Source organism: Aethalodelphis obliquidens, unplaced genomic scaffold (genome assembly GCF_003676395.1).
Source record: "Aethalodelphis obliquidens isolate GAN/ISIS:26980383/991018 unplaced genomic scaffold, ASM367639v1 scaffold9, whole genome shotgun sequence".
Lineage (NCBI taxonomy): Eukaryota > Metazoa > Chordata > Mammalia > Artiodactyla > Delphinidae > Aethalodelphis > Aethalodelphis obliquidens.
In genome coordinates this window covers 2086916-2114250 of record NW_020837953.1, presented here as the reverse complement: position 1 = coordinate 2114250, position 27335 = coordinate 2086916, and the positions used below count along the sequence as shown (strand labels likewise).

Sequence of the window (27335 nt, the reverse complement as noted above, 5' to 3'; positions counted from 1 at the left end):
GTACTTATTTGTAAGTGTTAAATGAGTTAATGTAAGTAGAGCACTTAGTGCAGTGTTTGGCACTGTAGGAAGAACTCAGTAAAGCTTGGTGGTGAAAGTTGCTGAGAATGGAATTGCAGTAACAGTTGTCATTATCCAAGGTAACCTCATGACTGGAGTTTGTCTGGCTAAAGACAACACATGAATTAATATGGTTCTGGATCCTCTTTCATGAAACATATCTGCACTGTTAATTAATGCTCCCAAACAGCAGGCTAATCTCTGTTAGCAATAAATCACATCAGTCCCTACAATTTGGTGTCCCTAAGGAACAGAGTACCACCTGCTGACCTCACTGGAAGCTGGTAGAGGGTGTGAGAAATGAACACTTGGCCTTAGAAAAACATTTGTTTTCCACTGTGAAAGATTATTTGGTATTGTCATATTGTCTATTGTTAGCGTAAAACATAGCCCAGTGTAAGTAATTCCTGGACCAATTCTGCACATTTCACAATTCCTTTTCTCTCTTGTTTTTCTCCGCTTGGGCACAGAAAACAAACAATTGTGAAATGTAATCCACAGGCAGAACACAGATCATAACTGTGCCTTCTATCTTTTTAATTTGAATTTTTATTTTAATGTCTTCTAATCACTTTTAAATTTCTATTAAACAAGATATTGCTTGATTTCCAAAGGGATGGCCAATTTATCATATAAGGGATTAGATGTAAAAACAGGAAGAGGAAATCTTTTACTGTAAACATTCTGTATTCTTTAGCACATCACTTTCCTCCTGGTTGATTGAAATTTGGGAAATGATTATTAGACTTACACAATAAATATTGAACTTACATTATATAAATGCTCCTAGAACCTACATAGTATATATGCACTCCTACTTTCAAAGCTAGCCAGTTATGTATCTCAGTATGTATTATTCTTAGTGAATAATATAACTGTGCCTTCTTACTATAAACCTGGTGCCCCGAGGTAGCCTTCTAGAGATGATTGAATCTGAAATCTAATTTTGGTTACCTTGGGTGGGGGCAGGTAGCCAGAGAACGAGCGATCTTCTTTTCGAAAACTCAGGATGAGATTCTCCATGTTGAGTTTGCCCTTGGTTGCCCTTAGTGCCATCTTCAGGATCTCCAACAGGTGGTGGTTCACTTCTGACTGGGAGTTGGAGTCTTGAGGGGCAGTACTGCTTGGAGAGGCAGGAGAAAGGCTGTGAAAAGATGATCCACTCAAAGCTATATGGCCGGGGCTTCCCTGGTGGCGCAGTGGTTGAGAGTCCGCCTGCCGATGCAGGGGACACGGGTTCGTGCCCCGGTCCGGGAGGATCCCACATGCTGCGGAGCGGCTGGGCCCGTGAGCCATGGCCGTTGAGCCTGCGCGTCCGGAGCCTGTGCTCCGCAACAGGAGAGGCCACAGCAGTGAGAGGCTCGCGTACCGCAAAAAAAAAAAAAAAAAAAAAAGCTGTATGGCCGATTCACTTTGCTCTACAGCAGCAACTAACACACCATTGTAAAGCAACTATACCCCAATAAAGATGTTAACAACAACAACAAAAAAGCTGCTGTGTGTTTTCACACCACACCTCTTACCCCAATACATACTGTGGAATGAGAGGACCCACCTAGTAAGGCCTTCTAAATCTGGGTAACCTCGTCATGGGACTACATGTGGAGATTGCATAGATTAACTAAAGTCTGTTCCACTCTAGTGAGTCCCACAGTCTGTTCTCCCAGAGGTACCAACCAATTGAACTACAACATAGACCAAAACTTGTAATCCACTAACTCTTTTTTTCCAGGTTAGAAAAACTTAGAAGTGACCATAGTAGTTTACTTTTCTTGCTTTATCTTACTTTTCTTAAGCCCAGATAATTATTGATAGCAAATCTAATTTCCAAACTGTCCATTGCCACAAGCAAAGCAAAGCAAAGCAAAGCAGATCCTACCAGATCCCTGTAACCAGGGAATCTATATAGAAGGAAATCTTGAACCAGGTGAACTTCCTGCATTATCCTCGACTCTGCTCTTTGTATCTGGAAAACCCAGAAAATGTTTGGGTACAATTATTTACTTACCGCCTGGCATGCAAATGTAAGTAGTTATTAAAATAGTGTATCTAACTGACTATTGTTACTTTAAATAATTGGCAAAAAACAACAGGGTGATGAAATGTTATAGTCATTTATTTTGTGAAACTAGTTTGAGATGTTTACTCATTTAACATTCAAATGTATGTGTCCTCCCAGATCCAAGCTGCACTATCTTCTCCACAGTGAAGCTTTTCCTTATTTCCACTCCCTCAACTTAAGTGCCACTTCCCTAGAGGGACATTCCATGACGTCCCCCAACCTCCACTCATGTAAATCAGTTTCCTTTCAGTGGTGTGCCAGTAAATCTTTAATGACTAGCTCTCCAAGATAAAGCCCTAACCTGTAGCATTACTAATTTTCATGGTGCCAATACTCCCACCATGGCTGATTTCAAGCTGCCAATATGATGTCCCTGAATGAGGAACTGGGAATTGAGGCTCACCGGCGGCCCTCCTGTTGCTCCAGAACCCCCTGCTTGAGAGACTCTTTCATAATTCCTTGTTCTTTTCCTTAATAAGTCTCCCTCAAGGTGCAATTGCTTCCTTATTCTTTTAGCTGTTGTTTCCTGTCTGACCTCCTCCCTAGTAGACTGCTCCATAAGACGTGGGCTGAGTCTGTTTTGCTCCTATATCATGTGCATCTTGTAGAGATTGGCCTTACCAATCTGATGTATCTGTCCCAGATTTGAATCAGAAGTTTTCCTTCCTCTTTCCTTTTCTTGCGACACCAGTTCCTGTGGGTAGGAATTCGTAAGGTTTTGGCCTTCGGCTCAGCACACGGAGTACTGAATGGGCAGGTGTTATATGGAACCCATTTACTGCAGCTGGTGGATTTCGTAGAAAAACCTGCTGCAGGAGTTTACTTCATCTGGTCCAACTTAGGTGATGAGAGCCGTTGCCGCTCCTGCTGCCACTGGTGATGCTGGAGGCTTTTTAAACATCACGGGGTGCCCCATATAAGGCTCTACCTGATGGAACCGGGGAGGACCTTTTTCTAAGCTGTACATTAATTAACAAAGAGCCTGGATTAATTACAGGTCATCAGTCCTGCACTTCCATAAACACACTGTCTGGTTTATATAGAGCAGCACCTTCTCTGATGAATTCAAAATGATGTCTTTATGCACCTTTTCTATACAGTAGATATCCGAATGTCCCTGTGAGTGAAGTGAGGCAAGCTCTCTGGATAACTGGAGTGCCAATGGCATTCCACAGATATTTATTGAGCATCTCCCATGTGCCAGGAACTATGCTAGAAGTATGCTGGACACTGAGTTGGCCAGGAAAGATACCATTCCTAACCTCAAATGTCAAAGAAGTAATTACAAGCACAATGACTGTTATAAAGAGAAAGGGCTATGCGGTCATATAGCAAAGAGATATAACCTAGTCTAGGGCTCAAGAAAAGTTTCCTGTCTAGGATTCGTAAGACCCATATCTGCCAATATGTGGCAATATGTTCTGGTGCATCATCTACTACCCTTCAGGGCGCAAATCTCACTATCTGTTCCATGTGAAGTGTGGTTGCTGATTATTAAATATTGCCAGGGCTTTACAGCTCTCAGCAGGGCAATTGCGCCAAGTGATAGTTGACTGGTGTACCCACATGGCAGCATCACTTTCTTTGGACTGTGAGCCCCTGAGGGAGAGATTGGGCTTTGCCAATCTCTGAATTCACTGTGCTCAGCAAAGTGTGCCTGGCATTCAGTGAATGTGTGTTGACTGAAGTAGTGCAGTCAAAAAGGGCACATCATAGAAAGGAATCAAGTCTATTACTTGGCCCAGGGATATTTTTATAGGACAGGGTGCCTTTTTCCTAGAGTGAAGTGGTACACTTCAATGCCATGGCTCTTAACCACTATGTCACATTATTTGTAACAGGAAAGAGTGTCTTCTGGTAGGATAGTTTAAAATAGTAAAAAACACTTATATAGCACTTGCTATCTATCAGGTACTATTTTTAAGAACTTTGCATTGACTAACTTAGTTCCTCTTACAAATCTATGAAGTGAAGGGAAATCTATCATTGTCCGCATTTTACAGTTGGGGAATGGAAGCACAGAGAGGGTAAGTGACCAGCCAAATGTTGCAGAGCCACTAATGGGCAGAAACAGGAATTGAGCCCAGGCTTCTGTCAATGGAAGTTATGCTCCTAACCACTGCACTTTGTCATTTTTCGTGGAGAACACAGAGACTATCATGCTTTACTGTGCCTCATTTCTAACGCTATTCCTCACATCCTAATTTTTACGTTGAGTCATTTCTTTCCTTTGAAATTATGTGAAGGAATTTTTGATTTCTGTACCTCAAACCTTTCTCTGCTAGTGCCTGTAACCCAGGAGTTCACTGACCGAACATATTTCTGGAATCATACTGTATGAACTGGAGCTCTGCCCCGGTATACACTCATTTCTTATTTCATAATGAGGTTTTTCATTTTCACATGGCAATTTCATAAAAAAGACACATGCTTGACGTTAAGAAGCTGGTAATTGTTGCAAATAACTTTCTGTGCTGGCCTGCGTACAAGAGAGAAAAAAGAAACTATAAGCAGAAGCCAACTGTTGGTGAAGAGCAAAGTGATTCTGCATTAGGTGAAGTTTTCGAGTGTACGACCTCCACAATCCCTGCCAGCTCTTGAAGTCTACAAACACTATGCCCACAAAAAGGGAGAAAAGTACCTTTGATGCCTACCACCCTGAGCTTCTTTCACCTTGCTGTCCTCAACTCTTTTGTTTTGCTGTGGATCATCTGAAGCTGCAACTTTTAAACACCAGAGTAGCTTTTCATAATTCACCTGAAAATTAAATATCAAACAGAACATCCTCATTGAATTTACATGTAGGGGAAAGAAGATGCCTGCTGAGATAACATGTATTTGGAAAAGTTTTAGCATTAAAACTGTTAAAAACAGGTTTTAAAATATAATAATTATTAGTGCTTTTTATCAACTATTCCTTTTATTTTCCCTTCTGGACATACGGTAAAATAATACTTCCTGGTTGTCTTGTGGTTGAGTAGGGTGATGACCAGTTCTAGCCAGTGAGTTGTGAGCAGAAGTGACATGTGCTACTTCTGAGCTGAGGATTAAACTGCAGACATGACACCCTCCAGGTCTCTCTTTTTCCCCTCTGCCATCACATCCAAAAGTCCTACAGAGTGGTTGCTTCATCAGCATGGGTTTGGAGCTAAGATGATGATGGTACTGAGAAGAGCCTGGGGTGGACTCATTATGAAAAATAAACTTTTATTGTTTTAAGCCACTGAAACTTTGGGGCAATTTGTTACAATAGCATAACCTAGCGTCTAGCTTCTCTCTCTCACACACATCTCTTACATAGATATATTCAACAGATATAGTCAGATTACTTAGGGGCAAGGCCTTATTTACCTAGGTGAAAAACTCAAGACTTTTTTTTTTTACATAGGAAAGGACTAAAAGAATGTCATCATTTCCATTGCTGGGCTGGATGACATGCTAGGGACTCTGGTCTGGTGGGCAGACAACTCCACGGCAGTAGAGGGCATAGCAGTGGGGACAGGAAGCCAGATAAGGTCCTGATAGAAACTAGATCTCAGGCTGGAGAATTGGCTTGAACTGAAGATTCAGAGAGTTTGTACTAATAGGTTGATATTGTATTGCTAAATACATCTCATAAATATACAACTGATTCTATTTTCACAGATAAGGGATGGGCAGGAGATAGAACTAACATTTATTTGAGTACCTACTAAATGCTAAACATGAGACCAGGTAATTTGCATGTATTTTACTACTAAATCCTCAGATTAGCCCTATGAGATTGGTTTTGGCCTGATTTTCCATCAACACATGCTCACAAATGACTTATCCATTGGTATTATTTCTTCCTATTTTAGGATATTTTCCTTTAGCTCCCAGAATTTGGTTACACTTGGGCTATGCTTTGTATTCACTCACAATGTGAGCTTGGGAAGTGCAGTGCTCAGAGAAAGAACCCTGGTCTCATCTTTGGGGAGCCTTTATCTCTGTCCTGGGTCTACTATTAATTCTCTGGGTGCCCTGAGCAAGTTCCTTAATCCCTCTGGGTTTCAGTTTCCTACTCAGTGAAATGATGGTGGTGAATTATATTTCAAAGATACCTCCCACCTCTTAACTCTCTAGGAACTGTCATGATACATCTTTGATAAGTTCTCCATTCTAACCTCAGAGCCTATAGACTGATCAGCTTGTAAATAGACTCAGGTGGGCCCATTATCTTGATTCTGTAAGTATCCCAATGGTGTTAAGAGCAGACAATGAAAGTTTGGACAGGAAACCCTTTAAAGAGAAATTAAACAAGGCTGAGACCTAAATCTGTATTCTATTTGGGTCTTATCTGACTAGAGATTTCCACATATGAATATAAATATGCTTTGTATCTTATGGGTCAATAGTAAAGGTTATTTTCAAGAAAGAACCTTACCTTTTAATTCTATTACTCTGGTGGGTACAAGTCAAGTAAACAAAAGGAACCCACACTTAAAATAAAAAGATAGTCATACCATTTCAGGAGATCCCCTCCCAGAAAATCGCTGGCAAAGGATCTTGACTGTTGGTAACTGCAGAGGGACCTCAAACCTCAAGAAGAGGTGGCTCAGCTGAGATTGGAGAAGAAATCCTGAAGAGACAGGATCTTCAGCTCTTTCTGAAGCTTGTCTAATAAGCCAGAACTCAAAAGGCATGACTTGAGTTCTCTTCTGACCAGCAAGAAGAAAAATGTCTTTTGTTGTTCCACTTGGCCTCTGGCCAATATCCTGAAACAACAACAGTAATAACAAATTAACAGGGTTCTAAAATAAAATGACTAAATGCTAATGCAAGGAAGAAGAAGCCTAGTTGGGCTGGTATCAAAGCATCCACTTTAAGCCTTGTCCTAAAAGGAACAGGAAAGAACACTTACACTTGAAAGTAAGTATTCAGTCTGGGTATATTCATTAGTTTACAATGTCTCAGGACCTTTTTCTTTAGAAGAAGAAAAGAAGGAAATCATTTCAGAGTACATGCTCTGTTAGAAGGCTCCTTAATGTGTATCATCTGTCTTTTACAAAATAATTTTTTGATTATATGAGAATTTAGAATAACAAATCTTAGAGACCCATTGGATCTGGGAGGAGGAAGGGGGAAGTAAGATGCAATGTTCAGGGGAATCATTTGAGGTTTGTCTGTGAACTCCTCAGGGAAGCTTCCTTGAAAGCTGATGGGACATATGGAGTGTGGTGTCCACCAGTCCATGCTCAGACCTTCTTATTATCTGTTTCACATCAAAATATACAGTCAACAAATAATACCCCTTCAACCACAATAGAAAACAGCCCAACAACTCTTAGGATACACATTGGGTTGGTCAGAGCTGCCCCTTGCCATCTGTTCTAAGGACCAGTCTCTAAGGTTTCTCCTGGGGAGGCCATGGATATAGGACAGGGACTGGTCTCCAGTTGGTACAGAGCTGCAGTAGACATTTTCCTGGTTGGGAATCTTAAAGAAACAAAGACAAATGGTAGTAAGGATCAGAAGGGGTGGGTGAAGAGAAAGAGAAAAAAAGGGAGAATATGAGTGAGTCAACAAATTCTTTTTTTTTTTAATTAATTAATTAATTAATTTATGGCTGCACTGGGTCTTTGATGCTGCACGTGGGCTTTTCTCTAGTTGTGTCAAGCGGGGGCTACTCTTCGTTGCAGCGCTTGGGCTTCTCATTGCGGTGGCTCCTCTTGTTGTGGATCACAGGCTCTAAGCGCACGGGTTTCAGTAGTTGTGGCACTTGGGTTCAGTAGTTGTGGCTCATGGGCTCTAGAGCACAGGCTCAGTAGTTGTTGCGCACAGGCTTAGTTGCTCTGCAGCATGTGGAATCTTCCCGGGCCAGGGCTCGAACCCATGTCCCCTGCACTGGCAGGTGGATTCTTAACCACTGCACCACCAGGGAAGTCCGAGTCAACAAATACTTAAAACACATTCACAGTTCCAAATGACTTCAGCCCATGTGGTCATTGAGTCACTGAATCCCCACAGAAGAGAAAGGTTACCTCAACATTAACTTCATCATTATGCAGTTAACACAAGTTTGATAAATAAATGGACAATTAGACACTTTTTCATTTATGCAATAAAGAAGGTGTCTGTGACAAAGAAAAAAATAGGTAGACCATAAGATGTTTATAGGCAAATGAAGGGCTATTATTAGAGATAGGGCTACCCTTGGGCTGTTTCAATTAGCAGATTCAAGAAGGGCAGCAAAGGCAATTGTGAGCTTTGTCAAGAATGGAATAGAAGAGATTAAAATACCCAGAATATTACACCCCAAGAGCAATGTTATTAAAGGTTACAACAGAATAAATGATGGAACAAGGGTCAATGATAAAATCCCATTCCCTCATGCCATGGTGTATGATGTATTAATAATGTTTTTTATTTTCTGTATTTTATGATGGTTTGACATCTTGGGGGCCTTGCTGGCTGGAGGAGACTGCCCCTTCAAGGGCTAAGTAATTCCTAGAGATAGTAAGCAGCTTGCCTGCTAATACATCTTTAATATGTGAACCAACCAATCCTAAGTCCATATCTCCAACCACCTCCTTTATCTAACTCTCACACACCAAGCCAATATTTCCCCCACCCTAAATCTACCCAGGTCCAGATATCAGACAGGGGACAGGCCCTCTTTGGGCCTCCAGTGGGCCCAAAGCCCACTGGAATTGTTCAGACCAGCCAGTTCTGATCTATTTACCCTGCCCTGCATTACCTTTCCCATGGAAACCCCAGTAAAGGCTGTGGCCTGTGCTCTCCCCTCACTCCTCTGCCCCCTGATTGACTTTGGTGCTTCCACATGTGGCCCTGCATGGTGTGGCATGCCCCCTTTTCACTGGGAAATGTAAGTAATACATTCTTTCAAAGGCAGTTGCTTCTATATGTGTCACCTTGCCATACCTGATTAAAATAAAATCCTGGGTACAAATTGAATCACATGGCTATTTTTAATGTCAAGTAATTGAAAGGAGACATTATCAGAAGGATTCATTGAAAACTGAATGTCTGTACTCAATTGATAGTTATATTGAATAACCTATCAGTATGAATAGCAACCTACAGATGCTGTACAATCATGAAACATTTTAAAGAAAAATCAAGAGGGTCTCTAGAGTGGGCAGAGTGAGGAGTGGCAGAGGGTTCTAAAATAGGCATAATAAAATAACACGACATATATTGGGCACATACTCTCTACAAGGTACCATTATGAGTACTTTGTTTATATCATTCAATTTAATCCATACAACAACCCTATAAGGTAGGTAGTATTTGTACCTTTTTATATTTGGAATGCTGAGGCTTAAAGAAGTTAAGTAACTTCTTTAGAAGATCTATCTAACTCATAGATCTTTCGGCCTAGACATTACAGACTAAATTTTATGGCCTTGCCTATGGAAAGGGGAAAATATATTGTGCTCCCAGGAATGCTGTGAAGAATGAATGCCATAATGTATTTTAAATATTTTGCGTATTGTACAACTATATTATGAATTTGTTTGCTATTTTTTTGTGTATCTCCTTCCAAAAGATCTATGAGGGGTGGTCAGCAATCATACCTGCCTTGTTCACCTGTATCTCTTGTGCCAAGGATAAAGGCACTCAATAAATTTGGTGTATAAATGGAAATAAAGGGGACTAAAGAACACCTTGACTCCATGAGAATGATGTGTTGATAAATGCTTCTTTAGAACCCTATGAGGGCCAGAACTCTCTTGTATCCTGCTGACTCCCAGCGTCAAGAAAAACACTGAACTTGAAGAAGAAACCAAGAAAGACAGTGTCAGAATGATGATGATGTCTTGTTCAGGCCAAGGGCATGCCAGGCCTCAGACTTCTCCCTTCACTGATATAAATCATCCTGGGCTGTTTTTCAAAAGCAAAGAGTGTTCCTAAATTGTCAAAGGAGATAAAATGGGAAATTCTGATCAAGAATCACTATGTTTCTGACTTCAGGGGTTGTCAGAGTACCTATAAAGTCTCTGATACTACAGCTTTCTCTCATTTGTTTTACTTTTTTTTTTAACATTTTTATTGGAGTATAATTGCTTTACAATGGTGTGCTAGTTTCTGCTTTGTAACAAAGTGAATCAGTTATACATATACATATGTTCCCATATCTCTTCCCTCTTGCGTCTCCCTCCCTCCCACCCTCCCTATCCCACCCCTCTAGGTGGTCACAAAGCACCGAGCTGATCTCCCTGTGCTATGCGGCTGCTTCCCACTAGCTATCTATTTTACGTTTGGTAGTGTATATATGTCCATGCCACTCTCTCGCTTTGTCACAGCTTACCCTTCCCTCTCCCCATATCCTCAAGTCCATTCTCTAGTAGGTCTGTGTCTTTATTCCTCTCTAACCCCTAGGTTCTTCATGACATTTTTTCCCCCTAAATTCCATATATATGTGTTAGCATACGGTATTTGTCTTTCTCTTTCTGACTTACTTCACTCTGTATGACAGACTCTAGGTCCATCCACCTCGTTACAAATAGCTCAATTTCATTTCTTTTTATGGCTGAGTAATATTCCATTGTATATATGTGCCACATCTTCTTTATCCATTCATCCAATGATGGACACTTAGGTTGTTTCCATCTCCTGGCTATTGTAAATAGAGCTGCAATGAACATTTTGGTACATGACTTTTTTTGAATTATGGTTTTCTCAGGGTATATGCCCAGTAGTGGGATTGCTGGGTCATATGGTAGTTCTATTTGTAGTTTTTTAAGGAACCTCCATACTGTTGTCTATAGTGGCTGTACCAATTCACATTCCCACCAGCAGTGCAAGAGTGTTCCCTTTTCTCAACATCCTCTCCAGCATTTATTGTTTCTAGATTTTTTGATGATGGCCATTCTGACTGGTGTGAGATGATATCTCATTGTAGTTTTGATTTGCATTTCTCTAATGATTAATGATGTTGAGCATTCTTCCATGTGTTTGTTGGCAGTCTGTATACCTTCTTTGGAGAAATGTCTATTTAGGTCTTCTGCCCATTTTTGGATTAGATCACTCCCTAACACCATACACAAAAATAAGCTCAAAATGGATTAAAGACCTAAATGTAAGGCCAGAAACTATCAAACTCTTAGAGGAGAACATAGGCAGAACACTCATTTGTTTTACTTTGAATCACAAAATACTGCTTGGGAATGGATAACACAACAGCCTGAAATGACTTTGAGCGATGCTAGTTTTGTAATATTGACCTCAGAGAATCGGTACAAATGAAGCAGAGAAATTTAACACAGTTTCAGCAACTGTCCTTGGGCGTTAGAACTTGAAAGTGTTGGAAGTGTAAACAATTCTTTTAAAGAGATGGCTTATAAATAAAATTATTTTTAAGTGGTTATATTGTAGAAGACATGAACACTCTGCACCAAGACAAGTGAACACAACAAACTGTCTTAGTATTAGGCAATGGATAGCTGTGACTTGGGTGAAAATTTACAGAGACAGCATTAAATGCAGAGTTGAAAAGTTCTATCACTTAAATAACTTAGGCCAAGTTCTTGATGCATTCTAGAAGGCTGCTAAATGGCTCAAAAAAGCACACTAGTGATAATAAATACAACCATGAGAAAGATGCATGTAAAATATTTGATAGTTTTTGAGAAATGTAGAATTGAAAAAATAGTATTTCCAAATTAATATATATATGATTTTAATATATACTTTAAACATATGAATACAGTAAATGTTAGCGTTAATCATTTGGCTTATTTGTTTTTGTAAAATTTATATTTTATTTAAATTTTAACTTCTAATTATGGAAAACTTTACACATAGGCACATGTAGCTAGAATAGTATGATGAAACTCCATGTACTCATCACCAAGCTTCAGTTATCAACTGAAAACCTTGTTTTTTTATATCCACATCACCCCCCACCAGAGATGATGTGAACCCCAGACAGTGTATTGTTTCATCTGCATTGTTTTAGCATGTATTTATAAAGCAGTGAGTTTTATAGTGTGGTCCTTGGGTCACAAGCCTCAGTATCACCTGGAAACTTGTTAGAAATGTGAGTTCTCAAGACCCACCCTAGACCCACTGAATGAGAATTTCTACGGTTGGGAACCTAGAAATCTGTGTTTTAACAAGTACTCCAGTAATTCTAATGCACAATAAAATTTGTGAACCACTGACCAAAGGATAAAGATTCTTTGCTAACATAACCACAATTACATTATTACACTAAAAAAATTCCTTATTAACAGTAATTCCTTGATATCATCAAATACCTAGTGAGTGTTCAAAATCCCCCAGTTATCTGATAAATAGTATTATTAGTTTGTTTATTCAAATCAGGAGCCAAATAATATCCACATATTGCAACTGGCTAATATCCCTTACATCTTTTAAAATTTCTAGTTCTTCCTGGACTTCCCTGGTGGTGCAGTGGTTAAGAATCTACCTGCCAGTGCAGGGGGCATGGGTTCAAGCCCTGCTGGGAAGATGCCACATGCCGCGGAGCAAATAAGCTGGTGCACCACAACTACTGAAGCCTAGAGCCTGTGCACCGCAATGAAGAGTAGCCTCTGCTCGCTGCAACTAGAGAAAGCTCTCATGCAGCAGCGAAGATACAATGCAGCCAAAAAAAAAAAAAAATTTCTAGTTCTTCCTACCCTCCCACCTTTTCACATTTTTTCCTTTGCAATTTATTTGTTGAAGAAGCTGAGTTGTCTGTCCTATAAAGTTTTCCACCATCTGGATTTTTTTGTTGTTTAGCAAGTTGTCCCATATATTTCCTGTAAAACAGCAGTTAGATCTAGAATCTTGATCACAGTCAAGTTCAATCATTTCATAGTTGGTATATTTTCCCATGGAAGCAAATGCTGTCAGGTTGTCTTCCTTTTTGTGATATTCACAGGCACCGATAATCATTGCTTTAGTCCATTTTCTTTTGTTAGGATTTTAGAAAATAGTGGTATTCTCACTCTACTATTACTTCTCATGTATTGGTAGTAATGTTTCTCTAAAGAGAGACTGTCCCTTATCAACCATTATCTAAGATACGGTTTGTAGAGAAAAGGCACATTGAATAAATGCTTGATTCTCTCTCTTTTTTTTTCTTTTTTTTTGCGGTACGCGGCCTCTCACTGTTGTGGCCTCTCCCGTTGCGGAGCACAGGCTCCGGACGAGCAGGCTCAGCGGCCGTGGCTCACGGGCCCAGCCGCTCCGCGGCATGTGGGATCTTCCCGGACCGGGGCACGAACCCCTGTCCCCTGCATCGGCAGGCGGACTCTCAACCACTGCGCCACCAGGGAAGCCCCTATTATTTTTATTGATATCCAAAATGTCCCACTTTGACTAGTGGGAGCCTTTAATTTTATTCTTTTTTTAGTGAGTCTTTTCTTGACAAGTCTTGGAAGGTCTTTGGTATCTTCATTGTTTTTGGTGTAAGCAGATGTTACAGGCTCAAAGCTGGAATCAGCCTTTAGAATTTACTGAACACAATACAGGCGGTAGGGTGCTCATTCACATGGGATTGTTTCTACATTTTTCAATGGACGAGGCTAGGAAATGTATTTTTTTTTAAAAAAGAGTTCATACTGATATTTCCAAATCAGATGTAGGAGTATAGGAGTTTTATATTGTCTCATCAATATTATAGCTATATTTCATTTCTCCTACACTGGAAATTCCAAGTCCCGAAACCACCAAGATGGTGACTCATTTGCTTTATCCCCCAATACACATACAGAAGAACAGTATCAACATAATGGTTACTGAAAACCTTTAAAGGTATTTTTTCAAAAATATTTTCCTTAGAGTATATACCCCACTAGAGACATACAGTGAAGTTATTATGTTTTAAAGTTATTTACAATAGTTCCACGCTCTTTGGTTTTGCTGTCAATTAATACATAGGTTCATGTGGTAGCTAGTCTCCAAGGCGGCCCCAGTGATCCCTGCCTCCTAGTACTCATGTTCTTGTGCAGGCCTTCCCCTCCACACTTAATTAGAATTAGTCTGGATAACCAATAGAAGAACACTGTACAAGTGATGGTATGCCACTTCTGAGATTAGTTTATTAAGACATTGGGGCTTCAGTTTTGGTTGTGCACATACACGCTCACTCTCTCTCTCTCTTTCTGGGATAACTTATCTTGGGAAAGCCAGATACCATGTCACAAGCAGCCCTATGGAGAGGCCCAAATTGAAAACAGACAAGATCTCTGGCCACAGCCAGCAAGTAACTGAGGCCTCTGTCAATAGCCACTCAAAGGGGCCTAGAAGTGGATCTTCTAGCCCTGGGTAAACCTTCAGGTGACTGCATTCCTGCTGACATTTGGCATGAAATTTTATGGGAGACCTTGAGTGAGAACTACTCATCTAAGCTATTCCTGGATTCTTGTCCCTCAGAAACAGTGAGAGATAATATATGGTTATTGGTTTAAGTGGTCACCTTTTCAGATAACTTGTTATGCAGCAATAGATAACTAAAACAGACTTACTTTATTTTGTTTTCAATTTTTAGGGCTTGATTTTTTTAAACATTTAAGTTAGTTTTATATTTATGTAAAATATTTAAATAGTTCCAAAGCCAAATCTACAGAACAAGATTTAGTCAGAGATTTGTGGTTCCTATTCTTGATCCCTCCATTATATTCCCTCTAGTCCCAATAGGTAACCATGTTTTTTAAAAAAAGTTTTTATTAATTCCTTCATTTTTAAAAACATAAGCAATAATAGATATTTAGAAGCATAATCTACATACTTTTCTTCACTTTGCTTTTGTTTAATTAATAGTATATCTAGCTATATTATTCCATACAATGATATATAGTATGGATATAGCCATACAATTATATATATGTGTGTATATATATGATTCATATATATAGTGATATTCTTCATTACTTTCTACAGTTTTATTAAAGTTTTTGTAATACTCCATGTATGGATGTACCTTAGTTTTTTCAACCTGTCCCTTATTGATGGAAATTTAGGTTGTTTACAGTTTTTGATATAATAAGTAATGCTGCAACGAATACCTTCTACATAAATTGTTAAACATATTTCCAGTATACCTTTGGGATAGATTTCTGAAAGTGAGATTTTCATGTCAAAAAATTCATACATAAGTAGTTTTGCTGATTATTGCCTAATTTCCTTCCAAAGTGGTTGTTCCATTTTAAATTTCCTCTACCTTCTAACAAAGTATGTTGTCAATTTTCTGGACTTTTGCCAGTGTAATAGGTGAGAAATTATATCTCAAGGTGGTTTTAACTTACATTCCTTTTATTAAGAGCAAGGCTATATCTTTTGATATGTTTAAGGGTCATTTATATTTATCATTCTGTGACCTGTCTGTTCCTACATTTTATTCATTTTTCTAATAGTTTACTGTCCTTTTTCTTCTTAATTTTTAGATAGAAAATTCTATCTGTTAGGGATATATTTATCTATGACATAAGTTGCAGATATTTTCCCCAGTTTGTTAAGTATCTATGTGCTTTGCTGATGGTGGTTCTGGCCACATATGTGTAATCAAAATTATCACGTTTTTTCTTGTTGTATCTGCATGTTGAGTCAGAGTTGAGAAAATTTTCCCTTATCTCAGATTATAGAGGAAATTGCCCATTTTCTTGTACTACTGTGCAGTTATTTTTTATATTAAATCCCTGATCCATTTGGAATACATCCTGGTATACATCGTTACATGTATAATATGTGAAGAATATACATGATTTAAAATTTTCTCTGTGGCTAGATAATCCTATATTGCTTATTAAAAAGTCTATGTTTTCCCTACTAATTTGTGATGTCATCTTTATTATACACAAAATTGCAATATGCCATTGGGTCTATTTATTCACTTTTTTTTTCAATTCTATTAGTCTCATCTATTTATGTGCCAAAATAACACTATTTTAGAGACAGAGATTTTACGTTTTATATCTGGTAATGCTAGCCATGTACCCACTGCTTTTCTATTCAGGGTTTTACTGACTATTCTTGCTTGTTTATTATTTCAAATTAACTTTATAACCAATTTAACTATTTACAAAACAAAAATCTGATACTATTTTTACTGGAATCACATTAAGTTTATAAATTACCTCAGGGAGGATTGACATCTTGATTTTGTTCATGTTTTTTCCCATTCTTCAGAATTGTGGTAAAATACCATGACATAAAATTCATTATCTTCACCATTTATAAGTGCACAGTTCAGTGGTATTAAGTCTACTAACGTTATTGTGCAACCATCACCACCATGCATCCACAGAACTCTTTTTATCATACAAAACTGAAACTCTATACCTATTAAACAACTGCCTATTCCCTCCTCCCCTCAGGCCCTGGCACCACCATTCTACTTTCTGTCCCTATGATTTGACTACTCTGAGTATCTTGTATAAGTGGAACCATACAGTATTTGCCTTTTTGTAACAGGCTTATTTCACTTAGCAAATGTGAAAATTATCCGTGTTGTAGCCTGTATCAGACTTTCCTACATTTTTAAGGCTGAATAATATTCCATTGTAGGCATACACCACATTTTGCTTATCCATTCATCTGGTGATGGACATTTGGGTTTCTTCTCCATTTTAGCTATTGTGAATAATGCTGCTATGAACATGGCTGTACAAATATCTCCTTGAGACCTTCCTTTCAACTCTTTTGTGTATTACCAGAAGTGGACTAGCTGGGCCTAATTGTAATTCTATTTTTAACTTTTTGAGAAACTGCTGCACAGCGGCTGTACAATATTACATTCTCACCAACAGTGCACAAGCGTTCCAATTTCTCTACATCCTTGCCAACATTTGTTATTTTCTGTTTATTTTTCCTTTCTTTCGTTTTTTTTTACTAGTAGCTATCCTAATGCGTGTGAGGTGGTACCTCATTATAGTTTTGATTTGCATTTCACTAATGTGATAGTGATGTTGAATATCTTTTCATGTGCTTATTGGTCATTGTGTATCTTCTTTGGAGAAATATCTATGCAAGGCCTTTGCCCATTTTTGAATCAGGTTGTTTTTGTTGTTGTTGTTGAGCTTTAGGATTTCTCTATATATTCTGAACATTAATCCCCTTATCACATGTATGTTTTGCACATATTTTCTCCCTTTCTGTGGGCTGTCTTTCTACTCTCTTGATAGTGTCTTGATGCACAACATTTTAAAATTTTCATGAAATCCAGTTTGTCAATTTTTTATTCTGGTGCCTGTGCCTTTGGGGTCAGATCCAAGAAATCATTGCCAGATCTAATGTGAAGGTTTTTCCCTATTTTTCCTTTTAAGAGTTTTATAGGTTTAGATCTTAAATTTAAATCATAGATTCATTTTGAGTTAATTTTTGTATACGGTGATCATACTTTTGTATGCAGATATCCAGTTTTCCCAGTACGATTTGTTGAAAAAAAACCGTCTTTTTCCAATTGAATCATCTTGGCATCCTTGTCAAAAAATCATTTCAGGCTTGCCTGGTGGCACAGTGGTTAAGAATCCGCCTGCCAGTGCAGGAGACATGGGTTCGAGTCCTGGTCCGGGAAGATCCCACATGCCACGGAGCAACTAAGCCCGTGAGCCACAACTACTGAGCCTGTGCTCTAGAGCCTGCGAGCCACAACGACTGAACCCGTGTGCCACAACTACTAAAACCTGCACACCCTACAGCTTGTGCTCTTCAACAAGAGAAGCCACCACAATAAGAAACCCGCGCACCACAACGAAGAGTAGCCCCCGCTCCCCGCAGTTAGAGAAAGCCCACGCGCAGCAACAAAGACCCAACGCAGCCAAAAATAAATAAATAAATCTAAAAAAAAAAATCATTTCAGCATATATGTGAAGGTGTATTTTTGGACTCCCTATTCTATTCCATTGGTCCATATGTCTGTCTTTATGCCAGTACTATACCATTTTTATTATTGTATCTTTGCAGTTAGTTTTGAAATGAGAAAGTATAAGTCCTCCAGCTTTGTTCTTTTTCAGGATTGTTTTGGATATTCAAGGTCCCTTGAGATTCCATATGAATTTTAGGATGAGTTTTTACATTTATACAAAAAAGGTCATTGGGATTTTGATATAAAGTGATGATGTTAATTTTTTCTGTACAAGAATATAATAGCATGCCTTTCCATCATTCAAATATACTCATGTTTTTCAAGAGTATTTTATATTTTTCCTCATAAATGTTTGGACATTATTTCTTGTTCAGTTTATACCTATGTATTTGATTTATTTATTTATTTAATTTAGTTAAGTATCTATTTGCTATTGTAAATGGTGTTTTCCATTTTATTTTCTAACTAGTTTTTGTACGTATGTATGTGTGTGTGTGTGTGTGTGTGTGTGTGTGTGTGTGTGTGTGTATATGAAAGGCATTGATTTGTGGATATTGATGGTATAACTCTATTTTGCCAAATTCCCTTACTGTTCTTTTTTTAAATAAATTTATTTATTTTTGGCTGCGTTGGGTCTTTGTTGCTGCTCATGGGTTTTCTCTAGTTGCAGCGAGCGGGGGATACTCTTCGTTGCGGTGCAAGGGCTTCTCATTGCGGTGGCTTCTCTTGTTGCAGAGCATGAGCTCTAGGCACGTGGGCTTCAGTAGTTGTCGCTCAAGGGCTCTAGAGCGCAGGCTAAGTAGTTGTGGCACACAGGCTTAGTTGCTCCGTGGCATGTGGGATCTTCCCGGACCGGGGATCAAACCCGTGTCCCCTGCATTGGCGGGCAGATTCTTAACTATTGGGCCATCAGGGAAGTCCCTCTTACTGTTTTAATAGTTTCTTCATTAGAAACTGTGACAGTTTATATATATAATTTTACCATCTGAAAAGAGTTTTTCCTCCTTTTTAATTATTATGCCTGGATTGCTTTCTCTTGTTTAATTATATTAGCTAATACCTCCAACATAATATTAAAACCCAGCAGAGATATTGGGTACTTTGACTTCTCCTGACTCTAATGTGAAAGCCTCTAGTGTTTCTCCATTAAATAATATGTTGGCTTTGGGTTAATATATAGAGCGATGCATTTTGGAAACAAAAATTAATATTCTCAAGGAACTTACAGACTCGTGGAAGGAGATAGACAAGGAAACAAACTATTTTAATAGTATAATAACATCTGCCATATGCACAGATTGATGTAGATGTACCTTAGAAAAGGCAGTTCTGGTGGTGAGACAGTGATGTTTCTTGATAGACTTGATATCTGTGTTGAGACCCCGATGTAATTAGGAGTTAAATAGAGAAGGAGGGAAGAGAATTTCGCATAAAAGTAATTGCATGGTCAAAGGATAGGAGATAAAAAGAAGCAGAACTCTATTTGGGACATAGAAGTTCAGTTTAGTGAAAGATGGGGATTGAAGGGAAGTAGACAGTGAACAGAGTTGAGTCGGTACAGTAAGTCAAGGAGTTTGAATTTTCTACTAGGGCACTGACGATTAAACAATGGTGTTCAAGTGTTTTAAGTAGGGGCTACGCTTGATCAGTGGTTTTGAAATTCCTCCTAAAAGAGGTAGCATATATATATCCCTGCCCCATTGGTGTTGTGCTTTGCCATGTGGCTTGCTTTGGCCAGTGGGATGTTAGTGGATATGACATAAGCAAAGACTTAAAATGTACTTGTGGTTGAGTAATGCAGTTGTGTTTGTCCTTTTGAAATGTTTCCATTACCATGAGAAGAGCTTGCCTTGAGGAGCCCATTGGATTCAGAACAATAAGAAAAACAGAGCAGACCTGAACCAAATCTGCAGTCTGGAGCCAAGCCTCGAAAATCCTACTGGAATAAGTAAAAGCTGTCTTACTCACATATGTGATGTGAACAAAAACGATTATTGTTATAAATCACTGAGTATTGGCTTGCTTGTCTCACAGCATTATTACTACCACAGCTGACCAATAAAGAGAAGAAAGCATAACAAAATAAGTCCTGTTTTAAGATAATTAAAATCTTCCTACTGATGTGTAATGGTGGTCTGACTAGGATGATGGCAGAAGAAACAGAAGAGGACACTTTGAGAGACATAAAAAAGATGGAATTTAAAGGGCTCAGTGATTAGTTGGATATCAGAGTTAGGGATGGAGAAGAGGAAAGCATGCCCAGATTTCTTGCTTATGCAACTGGGAGAGTTGTGGGACCTTTCTGTGAGACACAGACCACAGGAAGAAGAGCAGGATCAAAGGTTTGGCTTTGAACTTGTTGGAGCTCAGCTGCCAATGCACAGTCAAGTGGAAATGTCCCTGACATCTGTCTATCCATCTATAAAATGAGAATAACATCATGTGTCTCTACCTACCTCAATGGCTGTTGTGGAGAACAAACAAGATAAAACATGCAAAAGGACTTTGTAAAGAACATGCTACCAATCAACTGTGATAATTATTAAAATTAAAACACTAACACTTTCATTTTCATGCTGCCAGATGCAAAAAGCACACTTTAATTTTATTTTTGAAACTGTGCTACTGAGTCTGTTTCTAGTTATACATTCTTTTTTTTATTTTTTGAGAGAAGGCAGAGCTGATGCTTCTGAGAAGCAGTGTAAACAACATATATGTATTTTCAAAGACGTGGAAGGAGAGGACTTAGAGACAAAAGGTCCTAGGGCTGGCAGTGAGAAGAGCCAGGCTCTAACTGTGAGACCTTGAACTATCATTTAAGCTCTCTGGGCCTCTTATTCTTCATTTGTGAAATGAAAGTTTGTATTTGTTGATTTCTAAGCTACCCTTACTGTTCTTGGATACATGAAACTACGGATTCTCTTAACATTTTCAGCTTTACTTACCTGCTACTAACGATAGTCTTTAAATTTATCTGTAATTTAGAATAGAGTTTCATACTTGCCTGTCCCCACCCATGTTGGCTCAAGTCTCTATCAGCTACTTTTCTTTTAGAGCAAATTCAGCTGGTCCAGATTGCCTGTTACATCCCAGGCAGGAAGGCTTATTTTCATCTGTGTATGAGGAATAAGGATCTAGAAGTTCTGATTGGTTTACTTCTTTCACTGTGGCAGGATTCCCTTTACCACTTAGTCAAGGTGGTAGTGAGGGTCTCTGTACCAGGCAACTGTGGCTGCCACTGGCCGCCCAGGACCATACACTCGGCAGACAGAACCAATTAGGCCCCCACTTCCTATGAGGTATTGCTGTGTTTGGTGGCTGGGTGTTAGCCCTGCTGAGCCTCCCATTGGAAACCTCCTTGAATACTGGGAGAGGAGGGACAAATCATCTCCCTCTGGCACTACAGAGCTAGCAAAGAATCCAGATTGTGGAGGTCCAAGAACAGCCTACCCAATGAATATTCTGCCTTTTACAATGGCTAATCCAGAAACTGTACCCCAAATGGGTAACTTGATGTGATAGGGAGAGTGCCAAGAAACAAAATTTCATTTATAAGAGAAAAACTAGAAGTGACTTAAATGCCCATCAATAAGGGATTAGTTAAATGAGCCATGTTATATCCATATAAAAGAATGAATACAGTTTGGGGATTAAGGACCTAGAACCTGGGCCTCAACTGTGGCTCTGCCACTTCTCAGCCTTATGACCTGGGCAAGGCACTTGACCTCTTTGTTTTTCAGTTCCTTCATCTATGATCTGAAGATAATAAGAGTTCCTACCTCATTGGGTGCTTGGGGAGTAGTAAATTAGTTAATATACGTAAAGAGCTTAGAATAGTGCCTGGCACATAGTAAATGCTATATAAGTGTTAGTTCTGATTATGACTCTCATGGAGACAATAAACATGATGCTTAGGATGAATTTTTTGAAGCTGGGGGAGAATTCTTGATATGAAGTGAATAGACCAGGATAATAAAGAGTATATACATAATGGTTCATATTCAGTGTCCATGCATGGAAGAAAGAAGAGAAAGAAATATACCTCTATTTGATTGAGTTTTAATTTCTTCTTATTTATATTCTTCTGTTTTACAAAATTTCTACATGAGTATATAATATTTTATAATTAGAAGGATCAATAAAAATTTTAGGAAGGAAAAAGAGAAGTCCCCAGTGTTTGAGACCTTGCAGAACATGGTCTGAAGTCCATTGATGGACTGGTAACCACTCCAAAGTTTAACCTTTGCAGAGTTCTCATGAGCAAAAGATCCCAAATCCACAGGATTTTATATTCTCATGACTGGAAACTAGTGAGCATCTGAGTGACTTAGTAAGGGCTATTAAAATTATAAACTAAAAATAGTTATGTTAGAGTTTACTGCAGACTCTAAGTCAGTATTCTACTAAAATGTCTGGCTGTTACTTCATGCTTGGCAGTACTGCAAAACTCCTCTATATGTCGGTTTAATTGCAACTTCAGCAATTTTTGGAAATGGTACTTTGTTACCAATGAATCATTAGTTTGTCTTGATTTGGGTCCAGTTTTCAATTGCTGCTACTCTTGCTTTTTAATTACAAAGTAATAATCATTTAGATTCATCATTACCAAGTTAGTTTGTTGTGGATTGTTTGGTTGATTCTTAACAGAGTGCAGTGATAATATATTTATATCAAGATAGTTTAAGGCTGATAATTTTTTGATGTCTAGACATATTTCATTGGATTTTGAATATAAATGATCTTTTCCTGTAATGTTAAAGCAGACGAACCCTCCCCCTCTAGCACACCCCAAATTTGCACGTATGGTGACATCACTGTATAACTATCGCTGAGTTAGTCACAGATAGAATAGGTTGACCAATTCAGTTAGTGGTCAGCAAAGATGCAATATACAAACTGACCTTAAAATTCATTTTCAGATGGAAAAAAATGATTCTAATTCTGTCTGAGGCAAAATGTGTTAATTACCATTAGTAGAAGTGTGTGTTGGTGTGAGTCTATGTTTCCAACCTAACTCTCAATTTTCCTAGCCAATTACCAAGAAAAGTTCAAGTATTTGTTACTCACTTGGCCATCCAGAAATCTGCAACTGAGTGCTCCCGTTAGGAGTTTCTGGTTGTCCTCTGGTTTCTGGTTTTTCTCTGGGTGCTTGCTCTTTTCCACATCATCTGGGTCATGATTGATTTGATGATCTGTGGGATTAGTAGAAGCTGGGGGGTCTCTGCTAATCGGCTTTGCAGTACCAGACACTGATTTCTGGAGTACTGTTTGAGTTTCTGCCTTCAAGTTCTCATTCTCCTTGCTGGGAAGAAACAGTTTTGCACTTTGTTACTCAGGGCAGACTCCATCTGCACTAGGCTGGCATAAGCAAAGTAAGGTATTAGTATGGTGTTGGGAACATTGGTAACTTAGCATGGCGTAATGAAGAAGTAAACGTTGGTTATTTGTCTAGGGATCATTTACCATAGAGAGACCATGTTATTCTCTTCTCAGGCTTTATCTTCCATATACTCATAATCTGTCCATCTGCTCCAAAACCCTTACTGTAAGAAACGGCAGTGTCAAAGATGAACTGTAAAGGTTATCACATATCTTTTTTACTTACAAGTCTAACAGGTATTTCCAGTGTTTGCAACTAGAAAAGGAAGAAAGTCAAGGCAGTTTGCCAGCTCCAGTTCTGCTCTATGTCTCTCCTTAATTGCCTCACCGTGAGGCTTCTTTTTCTCTCAGTAGTCTTCCATTTAATTTTAATATAAATATAGAGGGAAAAAAAACCTGTAGGAAATTTAAATAAAAAACAAAAATCTAAAAATTATTCAACATTGTTTAATAACTAAAGACATAAGTCAAAACAATTACAAGGTATTGTTTTATTTGTTTAATGTATTTTATTTTTTTAAGTATTATTTATTTTTAAAATTTTTGGCTGCATTGGGTCTTTGTTGCTGTAAGCGGGCTTTTATCTCGTTGCGGTGAGTAGGGGCTACTTTTTGTTGTGGTGCACGGGCTTTTCATTGTGGTGGCTTCTCTTGTTGTGGAGCATGGGCTCTAGGCGCACAGGCTTCAGTAGTTGTGGCATGCAGTCTCAGTAGTTGTGGCTTGCGGGCTCTAGAGCACAGGCTCAGTAGTTGTGGCACATGGGCTTAGTTGCTCTGCGGCATGTGGGATCTTCCCAGACCAGGGCTTGAACCTGGGTCCCCTGTCCCTTGCATTGGCGGGTGGATTCTTAACCACTGCGCCACCAGAGAAGCCCAAGGCATTGTTTTAAATATAGAAAACTTCTTTGGAAATAAGAAAAACAAATGCTCATGGTCACATAAATAGATATAATTCTTATAGTGGATGACCAGACTAAACATGTTAAGAGTCAGGAACTTGAAATTTTTAACCTAGTAAATCAATTTTTAAGACTGTATATTAAGGAAAAAATGCAGAAAAAGAAGAATTTGAAACTCTAAGTATTTTTTAATAGATGGATGTGTTGAGTATTTCATTCTATGTTCATATGAGAGAATGTATGGAGCCATTAAAATAGTTATGAATAATTTTAATGACAAAAGAAAATGTCTAGTTATACAAATAAATGAAAATATATAATTATCTTAACTATAAATTCATGTATAGATATATATGTGTTCATGTGTTAGAGTACATAGTATATCTAGAAGGAAATGTCAGAAGTAAAGAGTATCTCCTAATAGAAGTTAGGATATTACATTATGCTATATTATATCATATTATATCTTATAAAACTATTATTCTAAATTTCTTACATGAGGAAATGTTATTTTATTATCAGGAAAAATAAATTTAAAAATAGCTATGCCTTAAGCAGAACACTCTATGACATAAATCACAGCAAGATCCTTTTTGACCCACCTTCTAGAGTAATGGAAATAAAAACAAAAATAAACAAATGGGACCTAATGAAACTTAAAAGCTTTTGCACAGAAAAGGAAACCATAAACAAGATGAAAAGACAACACTCAGAATGGGAGAAAATATTTGCAAATGAAGCAAGTGACAAAGGATTAATCTCCAAAATTTACAAGCAGCTCATGCAGCTCAATATCAAAAAACCAAACAATCCAATCCAATATGGGCAGAAGACCTAAACAGACATTTCTCCAAAGAAGATATCCAGATTGCCAACAAACACAGGAAAGAATGCTCAACATTATTAATCATTAGAGAAATGCAAATCAAAACTACAATGAGGGGGCTTCCCTGGTGGCGCAATGGTTGAGAGTCCGCCTGCCGATGCAGGGGACATGGGTTCGTGCCCCGGTCTGGGAAGATCCCACATGCCGCGGAGCGGCTGGGCCCATGAGCCATGGCCGCTGAGCCTGCGCGTCCGGAGCCTGTGCTCCGCAAAGGGAGAGGCCACAACAGTGAGAGGCCCGCGGACCGCAAAAAAAAAAAAAAAAACTACAATGAGGTATCACCTCACAATGCTCAGAATGGTTATCATCAAAAAATCTAGAAACAATAAATGCTGGAAAGGGTGTGGAGAAAAGGGAACCCTCTTGCGCTGTTGGTAGGAATGTAAATTGATACAGCCACTATGGAGAACAGTATGGAGGTTCCATAAAAAACTAACAATAGAAATACCATACGACCCAGCAATCCCACTACTGGGCATTTACCCGGAGAAAACCATAATTCAAAAAGAGGCACGTGCCACAATGTTCATTGCAGCTCTATTTACAATAGCCAGGACATGGAAGCAACCTAAGTGTCCATTGACAGATGAATGGATAAAGGTGGCACATATATACAATGGAATATTACTCAGCCATAAAAGGAAATGAAATTGAGTTATTTGTAGTGAGGTAGGTGGACCTAGAGTCTGTCATACAGAGTGAAGTTAAGTCAGAAAGAGAACAACAAATACCTTATGCTAACACATATATATGGAATCTAAAAAAAAAAAAAAAAGGTTCTGAAGAACGTAAGGGCAGGACAGGAATAAAGACGCAGACATAGAGAATGGACTTGAGGACACAGGGAGGGGGAAGGGTAAGCTGGGACGAAGTGAGAGAGTGGCATGGACATATATACACTACCAAATGTAAAATAGATACCTAGTGGGAAGCAGCCGCATAGCACAGGGAGATCAGCTCGGTGCTTTGTGACCACCTAGAGGGGTGGGATAGGGAGGGTGGGAGGGAGACGCAAGAGGGAGGTGGTATGGGGATATATGTATATGTACAGCTGATTCACTTTGTTATATAGCAGAAACTAACACACCATTGTAAAGCAATTGTACTCCAATAAAGATGTTAAAAAAATAAATAAAATTTAAAAAATAGCTATGCCTTATGCCTAGATGGTTGTATTAATTTTAGCTCTTGTTATTGACACAGTGGAAAGGACCCATTTTAAAGCATGTCATGTTATGTGAGCATAAAACAATTGCTACAATACTTGTTTATTTGAATAAGGCCAAGATTTGATGTATGTATATTTTTTACATTAATTCTCTTAGTCATGGCAGCATGAGAAGCAAAGAAGGCTTAAGAAAGAACTCTGAGGAACACCTACATTTACAGAGGGAAGAGCCCTAAAAGGAGATTTAGAAGAAATTCTAAGTAAGGTGGAAGGGAAACCAGGAGAATGTGGTCTGGCAGCAAAGTGAAGAGAATGTTTCCAGAGAGAGGGCATAGTCAACAGTGTCATGTGCTGCTGAGAAAGATGAGTCCTGAAAAGTGTCCGTTGAGTTAAGCCATAAGTATGTCATCAGGAATCTTGATAAGGGGAGCTTCCTGAGGTAACAGAGGTGGACACTAGAGTGAAGTGGGTTGAGGTGAGAGGGGAGACATAAAGCTAAAGGTAGGAAGTATAAAGACCTCTGTGAAGAATTTTGGCTGCAAGAGAATAGAGTGATGGGGTGGTGCTGGAGTGCAATGTTGATTTCAGATAGGGCTTTGTTATTATTATGTTTATCTCCAAAATATACAAACAGCTTGTACAACTCAACAACAAAAAAACAAACAACCCAATCAAAAACTGGGCAGAAGACCTTAATAGACATTCCTCCAAAGAAGACATATAGATGGCCAGTAGGCACATGAAAAGATGCTCAACATCGCTAATTATTAGAGAAATGCAAATCAAAACTACAATGAGATACCACCTCACACTGGTCAGAATGGCTATCATTAAAAAGTCTACAAATAACAAATGCTGGAGAGGGTGTGGAGAAAAGGGAACCCTCCTACACTGTTGGTGGGAATGTAAGTTGGTGCAGCCACTATGGAAAACAATGTGGAGGTTCTTCAGAAAACTAAAAATAGAATTACCATATGGTCCAGCAACCCCACTCCTGGGTATATACGTGGACAAAACTATAATTCGACAAGATACATGCACACGTATGTTCATAGAAGCACTATTCACAACAGCCAAAACATG

At 38.7% G+C, this 27335-nt stretch overlaps 1 protein-coding gene and 1 long non-coding RNA gene across 2 annotated transcripts in view; one reads left to right on the top strand and one right to left on the bottom strand.

Moving 5' to 3' along the window:
* Positions 1-27335, top strand: part of LOC113621502 (uncharacterized) — a 265397-nt gene that overhangs the window by 113910 nt on the left and 124152 nt on the right. The window lies entirely within an intron of this gene.
* The window catches only part of CUNH1orf87 (chromosome unknown C1orf87 homolog), a 113896-nt gene that overhangs the window by 70558 nt on the left and 16003 nt on the right, over positions 1-27335 (bottom strand). The window contains 7 exon segments of the mRNA XM_027108354.1: positions 1015-1180; positions 4764-4879; positions 6607-6740; positions 6743-6810; positions 6812-6858; positions 7439-7579; positions 22989-23223. Of these exon segments, the coding sequence (XP_026964155.1) occupies positions 1015-1180; positions 4764-4879; positions 6607-6740; positions 6743-6810; positions 6812-6858; positions 7439-7579; positions 22989-23223 (907 nt within the window).